The sequence below is a fragment of the Vulpes vulpes genome, chromosome 15 (assembly GCF_048418805.1).
Source record: "Vulpes vulpes isolate BD-2025 chromosome 15, VulVul3, whole genome shotgun sequence".
Taxonomy (NCBI): domain Eukaryota; kingdom Metazoa; phylum Chordata; class Mammalia; order Carnivora; family Canidae; genus Vulpes; species Vulpes vulpes.
In genome coordinates this window covers 106,408,922-106,424,791 of record NC_132794.1, presented here as the reverse complement: position 1 = coordinate 106,424,791, position 15,870 = coordinate 106,408,922, and the positions used below count along the sequence as shown (strand labels likewise).

Below are 15,870 nucleotides of genomic sequence, written 5' to 3'. Positions count from 1 at the left end.
ATGTCTGACATTAGCTGTTTTTATTACTATTCAGTTAGGTTCAGTAGCTAATTTAATTAATTGATGGCTTGTTTGCTTAATTAATTTGAAAGATATGTCAAAATTTAGCTTGCCAAAATGGAAACCAATTAAAAACTGTGGTACTGACAGTGGACTATGATGTCAGAAATACCTTCTTTCCCAGGCTACTTTAAACAGTTAGGGTCTTCTAGAATATCCAGATGTAATAATGTTAACTTGAATATGCATCAGGTCTTCCTCTCTTCTTCATAACTTCATAAACAAGTTTTTCTTAGTAATTACCTATATAAATAGCAAAAATATTTTATTACACATGTCCAATAAACTGATGTTTCTAGTTTCTCACAGTTTTGCGTTCATTTTACTAAATGTGATGAAAATGGCTCATGAATTTTTCTTTAAGTGCTAGGTTGTGAATGATCTTATTTTTTAATTTTGGAAGGCATCCAAGTACAGTATGACAAATTTCTAAGTTCTGTCTCCCAAGTAGGTGGCTTTATCAGCTCTGGCTTTTATCATAAATAACAAAATTGCAGAATAAAACTTAATCACTAAGGGTAGAAAAACTTACAGATACATATTTATCCAAATGCTGTTTTATCCAGATTTGAGCTCTTGTAATAGGATTCTTACTACTTGTGAGAATTCTGTATTTGAGAGTTGTCCTTTTGAAAAGGAGAATTTTATCAGAGACTAACCTTTTGCTGCCCTAGGCATTTTCTGAGGTACTATTAAACATATTTTGACATTTACGTGTCTTGTTAGTACCCATTGTGTTCCTGGTTTGTTAAAGTAGTTTTATTCACCTGACAGATAAAGGTTAGAATATTATAAAAGTTGAATTTTAAATGTAAAAGTTGTGTTCATTGCAGTGGTTCTCAAGTGCTGGTCTTTGTATAATGAACGCATCTGAATCACCCAGGAAAGGTTTTAAAACTAATTCCTGGGCCCTAATCCTTGGAGATTCTTATGACTATTATGATTTTTGGTGTGTTTCCATCTGATCTTATCTTTAGAAGGTTAATTTAGAAACAGTGCCAGCTGTCCCATCCTGCCCTTCTTTGTTTAATACACACACTTTTCTTTGATTTCTTCATCTTTATTTTAATGATTGCCTGGAGTTCTGTAAAATGGCAGATCAGTTTGACTCCTGCCACCTCTCACTGACAGATCAGTGGTTCTCCAGGACACTGAATGGAGACTCTAAAGGTATATTTGAATTGAGTTGGAAGGAGGGACACTATTGAGAACAGTTTGCCTTGAGTTTATACAAGGCGTGAGTAGATTGGCTTTGGCTTTGGTTTTTTTTTTTTTTTTTTTTTTTTTTTTTGTGGTACTTGTTTTTTTGTTGTTTTGTTTTGGTCATGTCTAACTTTTCTGTTGGACATTTTTTATTTAACCAATGACCCAGCATTGCACAGCATTAAACATTTTTTTTTCCCAGATTTAGAATTATTTACTCAGATTTTAAAGTGAGTTCACTGGATTAAATCTAGATTGACATTTTATGGTTTTTGATTCATACAACTAAGACGTTTTCCAAAAGGGAAAATTTGAAAGGGTAGGATTAAAACAATTGAAAACAGGTAACAATGCTAAATTAGGACCAGCAACAGGGAAGTAGAGTGCTAGTTTTAGCATGCCCTTGATACAGGTGGGTGTTATTTATATTTAATGTTCATGGAATAAGGGGAAGAGAGTGTTTATTTTACCTTGAGTTCTGAATATTAAGGCTATTATTCTGGGCTTTTTTTCTTATATATTATTAGTCCTGTCTTTCACTCATTTATGTGGTCTTACTGATTTATAAAAATGCTTTATAAAAAGGGTACTGACTCACCTATGTCATATCTGATGCATATGTTTTCCTTCATCTTCTCTTTGCCTTTTTTTGTTTTGATAGCTGAATGTTTATTTTTCTGTAGTATTCTCTTGATATTTTATCTTTTTCTTAATAGTTAGATAACCATTTTGATTCTCTTTTAATACTGTAGATATTTAATTTGCTAGAATTTAATGTGGGGCAAAATAGTTTTTTATTTCAAAGAAACTGGTTATCTTTCAGCCTACTTATTACATGTTCAAACCTCATTCCCCATTTTTGTGGTACTTCTTTTGTATGTCTGCTTATTGCTACCCGTACTATTATGTATTCTGGAGTCAGTATACATGTATACATATGTGTATGTCTGTTTGTTTTTGTTTTTTGTAATGAAGTAAAGTTGATAAGTAACGTTATATTGGTTTCAGGTGTACAACATTGATTAGACAGTTCTCTCTGTATTACTCAGTCCTCACCACAATCAGCGTAGCTGCCATCTGTCACCATACTACTTTATTACAATATTATTTACTGTTTTCTGTGCTGTACTTTTCATCTCTGTGACTGTTTTAGAAGTGGAATTGTGTACTTCTTAATCCCTTTTATCTATTTGGCCTATTCCTCCTCCGATCTCCCATCTGGCAACTACTAGTTCTCTGTATTTAAGAGTCGTTTTGTTTGTTTGTTTAATTTAATTAATGCTTATAGGGGCTCGTATTTCCACCAAGTCCTTGCCTCTTAGTACCATCCGACTCAGAATTCTTTGGTTATCTCACTCATGTGTTTTCCCTCCCATATTTAGAATTTTCAGTAGGTCCATTCACCAGTTTTCAAGGGATTTTCATAAAGTTTTGTTAAATCAGCAAAATGTAAAAATATCTGCTTTCTTTGTACTATAAGTTCTTTTTTAGAAAGGATATTTAACCTGTTTATATTCCTTATAAGAATGGAATTGCACTAATTTCCCCCCCATTTTAAGTTTGGTTTAATATTTGTTTTTTCTGTGAATAAAAGAAAACTTTCCCTTTTTCATTTATTTTGTCTTTATGATTTCCTTAATGAATCTTTTCCTTCCCTCCAGAGTGGGTTCAGATGGCTCCAACTCTGTTTTCTAAATTTATTCCAAACATTCTCCCTCCGGCGGTGGAATCTGAACTTTCTGAATATGCTGCTGAAGATCAGAAACTTCAAAGAGAACTTATACAGAATGGTTTTACGAGGCAAGCTTTTTACCCCCCCCCCCCCCCTTTTGACAAAATATGTCCATTTCCTTAATCCAGGGGTTAGGGCCAGGGTTCTTAGAATGGGAAAGAGCCATCAGGCAGTCAAGGTGATGCTGCTGGGGGAGGTGGTTAGCTGCCTGTATTTGGAAATGGTGAAGCTAGAATTTGGTTTTAATGGAAGCTGCTCTTCACTAAAAATGGATTTGGAAGAAAGGAGTTCTCATTGGGTGGTTAGTTAGGCTGGGAAGTCTACAAGCACTCTTCCAGTTGTGATCCTCTACATTAGTTCTCAATGTTTGGGAAAAGATTGGTGAAATTTTATGATTAGTTATAATGTACTTTTATGACTGATCTTAGCAAATGACTAGTTGATGACTAAACTAGTAAAGCAGCTTTTTGATTCTGTTTTTCATATTTCTACTTTTGCCCCAAATTCTACTTATTTCTTCTTTAAAAAGTAGAAGATCTCTTTAGATATGTTCAGAAAATTTGCCTTGCTTGCTTGGTTTTGAATGTGTGTGTGAGTGTGTGTGTATGTGTGTGTGTGTGTGTGTATTTGGCTGACTTTTCTAAAATTTGCAATTTGGTATCCTAGCTATATCCCAGAAAATCTTGCAAAGTATATATTTTCTTTTCTTTTTTTTTTTTAAAAAAAGATTTTATTTATTTATTTATTTATGACAGACACAGAAAGAGAGAGAGAGGCAGAGACACAGGCAGAGGGAGGAGCAGGCTCCATGCAGGGAGCCCGGCATGGGACTTGATCCCGGGTCTCCAGGATCACGCCCTAGGCCGAAGGCGGCGCTAAACCACTGAGCCACTTGGGCTGCCCACAAAGTGTATATTTTCAACTGAAATAGATTATGCTATGGGAAAACACCCAATTGTGTCACCAAATCATTGAAGGGTGCAGTAACGCCTTTTGTTTTCATAATCCTTACTCTTAGCACTTTTACATATCTTCTTTTATTTGAATTCCTAACATTAAAGGAAGTTATGGAAAGTTTAGACACCTGGGTTTCTCCCTGAGGTATAAATTATGATCACAAATAGTAGGCTGAACACTGACTTGCTTATCTGACTAGGGCTGTGGATGAACAATCTCTTTTATAGGTTCTGTGGTCAAGCTAAATCTCAGAGTATCAGTCTTGAGCAAGATCTTTTTTTATTGTCTCTAGTCTCAGCCCAGGTCAAGAAAGAAAGCAGAAAATCTCTTCTCTGCAGCCTTACGCCTTGGTATTTATTCCCATTTTGTCCTGGTGCCATCCGTATTCCTGTAAGAATCGGGGCACTGAGTAGTCCACTGGTCATTTACCTACTCACTGGCAGCTCACATGGGAAAGACTCACGGAAGCTGTGTAGATCCGTCTAGTAGGCCTGACTTTCTTGGGTCAAGTTAAGGGAAGGCAAAGCCATAGAAAATACTGGAAAGTAGGCAGCTGATTTTTCTCCCTGAAGCCCAGTGGTCAGGTGTTCTCTGATATTAATTGCAGTATTTCTAATAGCAGAATTACTTTCATTCCAGACTGAGGCAGTTTAATGCCATAGTAATTTTACTTACTCATTTTTGAAGAGCTGTTACATTCATGTGGTTCAAAAGTCATGATATAGAAAGTATACATTATGATTCTTTTCACTGCTGCTTTTTCATAGAAAGATACAAGCAGATACAGTATATGTTCTTACTTGTACTCCTTCCTTACTCATTCTATTGTGTAGATAGAGCTTTTTTTAACCAGTCCCCTGTGGATGGCAACTTGAATTATTTCCTATCCTGCTGTGACAGAGAATGCTGGGATGAATACCCTGTAGGTGCATAATTTTGTACCCCTTGCAGGTCTGTCTGGAGAGTAAATTCCCATAAGTGAGATCATTGGGTCAAGAGTAAATGTAGTTGTAACTTTGATTAATGTCACCGAATTGGTCTTCTACAGGGCATTATGCCACTTTGCACATCCAGTAGCAGTTTGGAAGTCCTCTTCATGGCCTTGCTGTAAGAGAATATTACGCTTGTAGATTTTCACTGGTCTGGCAGGTGAAAAATAATTTCTCAGAGTTGTTTTGATTTGCATTTCTCTTACTGTGAATGAGGCTGAGAATATTATCAGCTTTGTATTTCTTTTTCTGTAAACTGCCTGTTTATGCCCTTTGCTCACTTTTCTGTTTGTTAGCCTTTTTTTTTTTCTTGAATTCTAGCCTTTTTTCTTGAATTTTCTAGCTGTGTCTGTGGTGAGAGATTGATTCTCTGGCCAAGATAAGATAGTTAATTTTCTCAGTTTGTCTATGACTTTGCTTATGGTTGTTTTTTTGTTTTATTTTAAGTCATGGAGAAGTTTTTTATTTTCGTGTAACTTTATCAGTTTTTTTCTTTAGGGCTTAAGGATTTTGAATTACAGTTAAAAGTTTTTTCTTAATTAAATGCAAAATAATTTGAGTATACCTTTTATGGTTTTCTCTAGGCTTGCCATAATGAAGTCTTTTATGCTTTTATTCATGTTTTTATTTGAATGTTTGCTTTTAATTTTAGAAGTGGGTTTATTGATGCCTTTAAAAAGTAAGCAGCCTTCCAAAAACTTATTTCTGTGAGGCAATATATGAAGATAGCTCGTGGATTTTTCTGAACACCTTGAATTCACCTTCCAGAACAGTGTGGAACTGTGTAAACATATCCAGAGATATTTTCCTAACCCTAATTTTGGAACTGGAAGAAGGGAACAGAGTGCAGGGCTGCATAGTGTATAGTAGTTCTTAAAATTTGCTTGGGATGAATAACTGACTCCATAAATAGGCTCGTGGAACATTGACACATGGCGCCCTTCTGCCAAGGCCAGGTTGGTCATATTCAGGAAAATACCTTGGATTTTTGGTGTAAATTGGAATTCTCTCACTGGAATTCTTTCATACAACTTCTGCCTGAAATTTAAACATTAGTATTCCTAGAGGTGATAAGGTTAAACTGTTTTGTTTTTTTTTTAAGATTTTATTTATTCATAGACACAGAGAGAGAGAGAGAGAGGCAGAGACACAGGCAGAGGGAGAAGCAGGCTCCATGCAGGGAGCCTGATGTGGGACTTGATCCCTGGTCTCCAGGATCACACCCCAGACTGCAGGTGGCGCCAAACCGCTGTGCCACCAGGGCTGCCCTAAACTGTTTTATTGTATAAATCAAAATGGGCCATTTCTAGAATTTCTGAGTTAACAACATATTATACATTCACTTTGAGGATTAAAGTCTGTCGCACAAATTATTTAGGTGGGTACTTTGCACATTGTCGGTCCTGCCTCACCTGACATTCTAGGACTTAGTCCATTCCACTGCTGAGCTGGTCCAGAACTGTCAGAAAGGATGTGCACACACCATGTACTTAGCAGCCGAGAGAAAGTTGCCTGCGCTTCCAGCTCTTGTGTAAGGGCCTTCCGTATTCGGCATTGCCAGACTTGATGCTGTCTTGATTATTTGACTAGGATTGTTTTGGAAGAAATGGTGCCCACTGATGCAGAAAACCTTGAGAATATAGTACAGGCTATCTAACAAGAATTCTGTTATTGGCTCTCCTGATTGAGCATTTTATGGTTTATGTCTAACCAGTCACATGATTCCTGTTTAGCTCGGCAGACTGTTTTTTTTCATTTAAGACTGTGTTCTGTTTACGTGGTGTGGTCCTGAAAGGTAGCACCCAGCTTTGATGTAGATGGCACCGAATGTCTTCAGAGTGTTTTGAAATGATGTGAATGTTGTCAAATATATCCTTTGTTGCGGTTAATGGGAATTTGTCATTTGAACTGAAGTTTATGTGCAACATCTTTAGGTACATGGAAATATACTTACTTCTAAGCTAGAATTAATATATAAGCTAAAAGCAGTATTTTGTTATCAGTTACCTGTGTAATTCAATTGATTATTGGAGGGGGGGGGAGGGAAAATTGGTGTCTGAGATTACATTATGGAGGAAAGCTTGTTTGGGAACTTCTAACATGCATGCCCTCAGATGGAACATTCTCTTTCAAACCAGCCTATGGGCCTCTTCAAAGCTTGTACCAAATAGCTTTTAAAGGCAAGTATTTTGCAGGGTAATTGTTACTTGGATTTCTGGAACAAAATAGAACTTTATAGGGATATTGTTATCTTTTAGCTTAGAGGGTCACTCTAGAATTGGCACTTTTTCATTAAGTAACAGGTCCGGTTTTGAGGGCAGCCATAGCTTTCCAGACTTGGGACATTAGGTCATATTTTTGGCAGTCTCTTGCTATGTCATATTTATATTCTCTCTCTCCGTCTTCTGTTGTTTTCACATCTGTATTTTTCTCCTATTACTTTTGCACGTTCAGTTTTTATTTAACCTTTCAGGGGTGGGAATGAAGATTTTCTGTAGAAGTTGAGATTCTGGAAATAAAATCCTATGTCTTCCTTTTTGACCAGCATTAATTTATTTGTTTCAGAATATTTGGTGAATAGTGCTGTGATGGTACTCACATAAGATAATATGTAAGTGTAAATAATAATATAGAATACCAGCTGGTTTTGTAGGCATAGTGTTAACAGGAGAGGTGTTTAAAAAAAGTAGTGTTAGGGCACATGCGTTGAGACTTCCATAGGCTACCTAAGGCTGGTACATACCAAATGTGGTGCATGTTTTTATCTAAATGCCCAGCCTAGAGAAGACACGTCAGAGGCCATTGGGTATTTTCTCTTCCTGCTGACCATTGAGACTCCTCACTCACCTAGCAAGAGGTTTCTGTCATGGTCTTGAACACAGCCAGAGAAGGGGAGTGGGGAAACTTTGCTAATCTAGAAGATCACTCCAAAGCATGAAATAATTACTTGGGCTAGCATCTTCATAGTCTGTCTCTAGAGGCCTTTTATGAATTTTTCACTGATTTGTAAAATCAGCAAATATTTATTTTCTGGTAGATACTGTTCTAGGTACTGGGTAGACACAACTGCAAAGTTCCTGTTTTTATGGAGCTTATGTTCTAATGTTGGGAGATAAATAACAAACATGTAAATAAATTATTTCAAATAGTAAAACGTGCTGTGAAGAAGTTGAAACAGAGCATGGGATAAAGAGTGAGTGAATGACCAGGGCATAGGGCATGTATGATAGGCTGATCCAGCTAACTGGAACATGAAATGTCTTCTGAGAGGGAGAATTCCAGTGAGTGATAAGTAGACTGCCACATGGCTAACTGGTGGTAAGAGTGCTACAGGCAGAGAAGATGGAAAGTAAGAAAGTGATGGCATGTCCTAGGGTGGAAGGAAAGCCAGCATGACTGACATATAGTGAATAGAGGTATAAAATGAGGGTAGAGAGATAGGCAAAAGCCATGTCTCACAGGACTGGGAAAATGAATTTGAATTGATTTTTAACTGTGATGGAAAGCCACTGAAGGACTTTAATCAGAAGCATGAAATAATCTTATTTATGCTTTTACATAAGATTGCTCTAGCTATGGTCCAGACTAATAATAAGACTTGGAGATGTGTAGGGAAGGGATGATAGTGGCGTGAATTGGGAGCGTAGCCATGGAATTAATGGGGAGTGTTTGATTTTGGATTATGTTTTGCTACAGAGTGCTCTAGAGTGAGAGGAAGAAAGAAATCAAGAATAAGTAGGATTTTGGTGTGAGTAATTCGTGGCTAGAGGTGCCATTTGTTGAGGAAGACTGAAAGAATGGGGATGGAGTGGAGTCAGATTGCATTCTGGTTACAGTAAACTGGCAGCATTTATCAATCTTCCAAGTGACAGTGGTGATGAGATAGTTGGACCCACAAGTCTGAAGTGTAGGGAAGAAATCAGAGCTAGAGACAGAACTCTGGGAGTCATTGGCATATGGATAGTATTTCAAGTCACAGGACTGGTATGATCGCTGTCCTAGACTAAGGAAAATAAATAGAGAAGAAACAGTGTTGCACAGTATTGAGTAGAGCCAGAAGTGTTTCAGGAAAGAGGAGATGAACTCTGTAGAAGCTACTAAGGGACCGAGCAAGAAAAAGCTAGCAAATTAGTTATTACTCATTACTTGAACATTTTAGTGATTTGCATGGATTATTGTCTGAGAAACTAGAGAGACAAAACTAGGATTTATAGGCAGCTTGGGACCTAATCAGGACCTCTATTTCCTTATCTGTAAAGTGGAACTAGAACTTCCTATCGAAGATGAACTGCTTAATACATGTGAAGATTCATGTTTTTCTACCTGTAGGAAAGGTATATATATTATATACATAAAGATTCTGAGATTTTTCAAAAGCTGTAAGTAGTATTTGGTCTTATAATCAGGCTTTCTTGGAGGAGGATCACCTGGGTGGTTCAGTCGGTTGAACGTCCGATTCATGTTCTCAGCTGAGGTCTTGATCCTTGAGGTTGTGAATTCAAGCCCCATGTTGGGCTTCACGCTGGGTGTGGAGCTACTTAAGAGAAGGGTGTTTGGGGGGAACATTTTGGATTATCCTGTATTTCATATCTGAAATTTGTTCTAGCATATGCAGGTCACTAGGGATGTTGGTAGCAGAATCCAGATTTATCTTCAAAGACGTTTTTAGCCTCAACCTGCTTCTAAAACCCAGTGTAAGCCTTTTTATAGATAACCTTTCCTTCGTTTAATAGCTTTCTATATTTAAAAGGCAGCACCCTTTAGATAAGAATATTCTGCTTATAAATGACCGTACTACTATTTAAGTTTAATGTCTGTTTTAAGATAGTTGTTAGAATTGAAATACCTGTTTTACTTCTGTTACCAGTTCTGTCTTTTCATGTCTCCTGTTTTGGTATATGAAGATGTCCATATGTTCTGTTGATCCCCTCTTCTTTTCTTATCCCCAGAGGTGACCAGTCCCGGAAAAGAGCTGGGGATGAGTTGGCTTATAGTAAGTAATGATGTTCCTTATCATTTCTGATGGTTTTGTTATGTAAGGCAGCTTCTGGTGGTGACCGTGTGGTGAGTATAATGAAATCTATAGTCTTGTTGATGATGGCCTCATGACGCAGTCTGTGTGATCAAGGCCAAGGCCAGACTGTTCACAAGCTGTGGCAGCTCTGGAGTCTAGTTGGTGGCCATGGTTTTCAGCAGCTGCCAAGAGCCTCCCAGATTCTAGAGTTTCTACTAGAAAGGGATGATGGCCCCACCTTAGTCCCTGATAACACAGCCCCTTTCACTACAGTCTTTTTTTTTTTTTTTTTTTTTTTTTAATCTCCTTTTGGGTTTTGAGAGAGGGGTGAGAAATAGATGTTAAATAAACAGATTCTTACCATTATCAAATGCCATCTGCTCTTCATACTTTTTCCTGTTGCAATTTTTTTTCCAGACAGCTCATCAGCATGTGCAAGTTCCAGAGGGTACAGATAGTGAATGTATTGAATGTACTTTCCTTCTTGAAAAGAGGACACACTGGAGCTGCAGAGACTGTATTCAGAGCACAGTGGGGGGCCTGCAGACACTCAGGAGTCTGTTACGAAGTTGTTCTTGGAAGACGATGTTGGACTTCTTACTTTGGTTTGTAATTTTAAAAAACAAAAAACTAACAAAAACAAAAAACAGTCAGTTGCTGCTAGACTTGGGGATGATTTTGAAATGGGACAATCTTTTAATGAGTTCATCTACAGATTCTGTGAGGAACAAGCATCTTGAAAAGTGACCATTGCTAAGGGAAATCCAGCAGCCAACATCAGCAGCTTCCTCTAAAATTATAAGAGCAGAAGAATTTTTTTTTTTTTAAGCACTTGTTTTGTTCATTTGTGGACTTGGCACTTCAGCGTATTGGCTCTACACATCAGGATCTCTTTTGCTTTAAAATCAAACAGATCATTACGATACAGTGTTTTTCACCCATTACCAAAACAACCCCCTTTTTAAAGAGTTGGTCTTTGTTTAGCATTAGAAAGTCTTGTTAAAGGAAAATGCTAACTCTCCTTCTGCTATAACTTCCCCTCACCAGTTCACAACTTTTTTCTACTCTGTGCCTTGAGCTTTGTGCACTTTGCAACTCTGTGACCATGTTGTTCAACTCACACATGCTTCCTGAAAAAGTTTATGGTATCACAGACTAACCCCCACTAAGTGTTCAGGTTGACTTTGTAGCAGGATGCTAAGTGGGGAGATAGAAGCATGTTGCTCATTGGTCAGACTTCCCTCTGCCTCCCCATGGCATATTCGTGTTAATGTTGGGGACCAACTCTTGTAGAACATATCCATTCCCTCTGTCACTTCACATGATTTCACCAACTGCTGTAGTATTGGCATTATGCTAGTGTAGGGGTGGGCTGTATTTTAGCACTAAAGCTCCCTTTTTAGTATCGTGGAGAAATTTCCAGTGGTGACAGCTAGTTACTGTGGTGCTGTAGGAAGCAGATATGGTTGTTAAATCCAAATATAATAATTGGTGTGGGATTCCTGATCCATTTCATTTTAAATGGGTGAGATAGGTACTTTAAAAAAGTCTGCAGTCTGCATATTTTTTAGCATTATTTTCAAGTATAGTAGAGAAGTAGCACTGCTGTTTCAAGCTTCCTTCCAGCTGTGACACAGCTATGTATTTTTTTTTCTACACCCACAGTTCTGTTTAGTTTCTTTTAAAGCTTATTCTAGTTGTTTTTGGAAGGGAAAGAGAAATAGATGTGGCAGGTGAAAATATTTTTCTTCTCAATTTTGTTTGAATCTAAATTGAGCATATGCTTGACTTGATTTGGTGATGTCACACTATATTTACCTCTTCAGAGAACTTAGGGGCAAAACAACATCTATCAGGGACACTGTCACACTTCTGATTGTCAGGTGTTTCATAAAGTTGGCCTTTGCCAATTCAGTTTGTCTTTTTTTTGGGAACAGGCTGGTTGGGAGAATTTGAAGTGTGATGATAGGAGCAAATAAGTCATCTGATAGAAGTCTCTGTAAAATTATCGTTCAGAGAAGTAAACATATAAAAGTTGTCAGATTTATTTTTTAAGTACTTATCAACCAGAGTTGGTGGATTTTGCGGAGGACTTTTAAATTAACTCTATGAGCATCTTAGATTGTATCAATAAACACTGAATTACTGTAAGAATATATACAGGCTCTCACTGTGCCCTGTACAGGTTGATTTGCTACCCCAGCGACATTCTGGGGTTAAGGAAGAATTCCATTCTATCATGAAGTCCAAATTTTACTTTTCGCCATGGAATGCTTGCTGTGGGCTTATATATAACACCTATGACTAATGTCTCTACTGAGCGGTTTTAATAATAATTCTGAAAGGAATAAAATTGGGATGTTTCTTTAAATGTGGATGAATTCTTCATTATCCTAATAATGTGCCCAAATGCTTTTTTTCTGGGAGAGTATTCTTTGGCCAACAATGGAACTTTCTCTATAAAAGCACTGTATTATGTTGTGAATTGGCATTAAAATCTTCATATGCTTTTGCATTATTAAGTTAATGGAGAAATATTTCATACTGTCTTTTTATTATTATGTGTGTGTTAACAAGTGGGCAAAGTTTGCAGAATTTAGCTTCTCTAAATATTTGCACAGTGACTGCAGCTCCCTCTGGGCCAGGGCTTGGCATTGCAGAGCCGTGAATGGAAGGCACTATAGAAAGAATACACACATCCTCCTAGTGCATGAGACTTTTGGTTGTGACTCAACGTGGCCCCTTGAGGTACATTGCAGGATGAAAAACCCATTTCTTTAAGTAGAAATTGGCCTTGCTTGTTTAATTGGGTTTCTAAACAAAATTCTAAGTTTGTAGCATGAGAGGAAATAGATTTCCCCTCCATTTTGTATTGACTAAGCCCAGTTGACCAGAAAGTATTTTCTTCTCATGTTTACTTGTATTCTTCTTGCCAGTACAGTATCTAGTTTCTCCACCTCAGTTCAATACTGGCTTTTGTGAGGCTCAAATCATTGAGGACAGAAAATTGTGCATTGATTGCCTTATTAGTCAACACGTAGTTGATTTGGTGAGCCTTACTGGTGTGTACGTGCAGCCTGAAACTAGACTCTCCAAAAGAAAGCCAGTTCAGTCCCCTTAAAGACATGTCATAGTAAATGACGATTGTTTTGAAAGACGGTACTTACTTGAAAAGTTGGCCTTATGCTCAAGTAATGGTGTCATCTGTTCTCTGTGGTCACGGCTGCACCCTAGCCTGACAGGAACTTCTACTTTGTTTTCTGTGGGGCAGAAAGCAAAACCTGGTATAGTGACTCTTAATCAACTAGTACTTAGGTAGAGTTACAAGAAACACAAACTTGGATGCATGTGTTGTGCATTACTAAATTTTGTGAGAAAGTTACTTTTTTTTTCTGCCCCTTTCACAATTCTGAGGCAGTTCCTTTCCCTTTCTTTGGGGTATAGGATGAAAACTGATTGGTTAAGTGAGGTTGCAAGAGAATGGATAGATGTTCATGGCCACTAACACTGCGTGCACGTCTCCAGTGCTACAGCCCCTAAAGCTGCCACTCCCCTTGCTATATATGCCATGCTTTCTGTCGGGTTGCAAATTTGCACACATGAAGAATTCCTCAGGAAGAGTTTGCACATGCATCGCCTTGCAATATTCTGTACTGACCGAACAAGGGATTTGAAGGTTTTTCAGCACAAAAGGAGAACTTCAGAGTGGTGGTCTGTGCACACGTACTAGCAAAGGTAATGGTGATCTAGCAAACACGATTGGTTTCTGCAGAATAAAGTGAGCAGGAGCACTTGTATCATAGTATTTAAATAAGCCTGTTTAATCTCTAGAGTAGCCCTTCCAGATTTTGCCTTCTTTTCTTATTGAGACTGGCTATATTTTTGTCTGTGTTTTTTCTGTTTTGTGGCAGTTAATTATTTTCATGATTATTATAGAGGCAATGCCCTTGAGCTAAAATTCAGTTAATAAGCAGCTATTAAAAATAACTGAACATTGTTTTATGAACATACACTAATCTGAGATTTTAAAACTAAAAAGCAAAACAAAAAAACCTATATTAGGTATCTAGTCAGTTTGGAAGTTTTGAGTTGTATTTTTTTTTTTTTATGGTGTCTCATTGGACTTTAGAGTATTATGTTTACTTTAGTCCAGGTCTAAGCCTCTTGAGGGGACTATAGATTGTAAGATCTGGATGTGAATCCCTTGACTGACACCTAGAATAGGTTTATAGGACCTTTTCGGTTGTGGTTGCAGTTTTCAGTAAGATTGCATAAGATGAAGTTCATGTTTATCAGAAGTTAAAATAGAAGTTATAGGAGTTCTTGGAGAAAGGGCTTTCTTGTTACTTTCATTACCTTGTTGAAATTTGCCCCAGTTTCTGGCCACCAAAATTGATGAAAGGAGACCCTGTTGTTTTTCAAAGGTAATAATTCCTGTTTTGTGCCCATCATTGATAAACCAGGTCACTGACACTTTCCCTTCTACCCTGGCCAAGACCCTATTCTGAACTTCTTCCCAGAGGCAAGTGGCACAAGTACATATATTATTTCTGCTGATGTTGATGGTGTGGCTGTGGGAGAATTCGACAAAATACTCATCAGAAGTACATTCTTATAGGACGTCAGTATGCATTGTACCCCTGCCGGTTGGAAATTATCTTCATTTCTGGTTGGACTGCATTGTTTAGAAAAATGTTAATGGTTTATAATTCTAGGGAATTTATAGTGTGGCTCTGGGGTAAATTTTGTGGTTTGGAAAAAAATAAATATTTTGCATTGATTCTAACATGTCATTTCAATGTGGTAACGATGTACTAAATGCAATAAGATTGTAGATATTCTCTTAGAAGGGTATGTTTTGTTAAACAGATGGCAATTTAATTGCTCTCATTAGCCCTGTTTGTCAATATTACAACCATGCAATTCAGGAGAAATTATTCAAATGTGAAGTTGTGGGGAGCTATGGCGGAAACAGGAATGCTTATGAATAAATGGGAAGTCAAACGCAGGCAAGAGGCTCTTGCCACCCACCAACCCAGCCAGAGCAAGGATGATGCAATCAAGTCTAGTCCCTGGTGGTGCTTATTTGTTGGAAAGCATGGTGGAGCTTAGAACAGGGTGTTCTGTATACCAACTCTTTTATTCAAGAAAAACAAAATGGTGGATGAAACTCTTATTGATTGGGGATTAAAGCCACTGACTTTGGCTCTGACCTTTAACTTTTGATGGATTTGGATTCACTCCTTGTGTATTAGGGTGTATACCATCACTCAAAAACATTGTGGTTAATGAAATAAATCTTGTACAGATGTCCTTGCCTTGTTCTGTTGATACTTGGTTCACTGGAACTTTGTTATAATACAGAACATATGATTTTGCTTACAGTATATTCATAATGCCTCCTAAATGATAATGACACTCAGCACATGTCTGTTCTGTGTTCTGTGAGACAGGGTGATTGTCCATCTTGACCTCTGTACCAGTGATAAAAAAAAAAAATGTGTGCGTGTGTGTGTATATATTTAATTATATACATTTAGTTACCTAGTCTGCGTATGTATGTAGCATTTATACACATATACATATATATGTCGTTTTTCTTCTTTAAACACAGGCACATTGTGGACCTTTATCAAAAGTTTCTGACTTGTGGTTTTTGCATTGATGATACCATGCTTTTAAAAAATAACCCTTTGTGGTTTCTTGCTATGGAATTAGTATTATCTCCTATGTTTTTTGAAATCTCACTTGACAGTTTTAGTTTTAGTTTTAGTCTCGCTTTGTCTTTGCGAGTGCCCTTCCTACTGTGTTCTCAGAATACCAGTTGTCATCCTCCTCTTTTTTAAAACCTAAGCTGTGTTGTACTGGTACCTTCTTTTTGATTACCACACCCGGCAGGATTCTGTGACTCTCTT

General features: G+C 37.5%; 1 protein-coding gene across 1 annotated transcript in view; it reads left to right on the top strand.

Moving 5' to 3' along the window:
• Positions 1–15,268, top strand: part of CACUL1 (CDK2 associated cullin domain 1) — a 68,770-nt gene extending 53,502 nt beyond the window's left edge. The window contains exons 7-9 of the mRNA XM_025994260.2: positions 2,925–3,063; positions 9,891–9,934; positions 10,373–15,268. Coding sequence (XP_025850045.1) covers positions 2,925–3,063; positions 9,891–9,934; positions 10,373–10,413 — 224 coding nt within the window. The 3' untranslated portion in view covers positions 10,414–15,268. The remainder of the gene's footprint in view (positions 1–2,924; positions 3,064–9,890; positions 9,935–10,372) is intronic.
• The last annotated feature ends 602 nt before the right edge of the window (positions 15,269–15,870 follow it).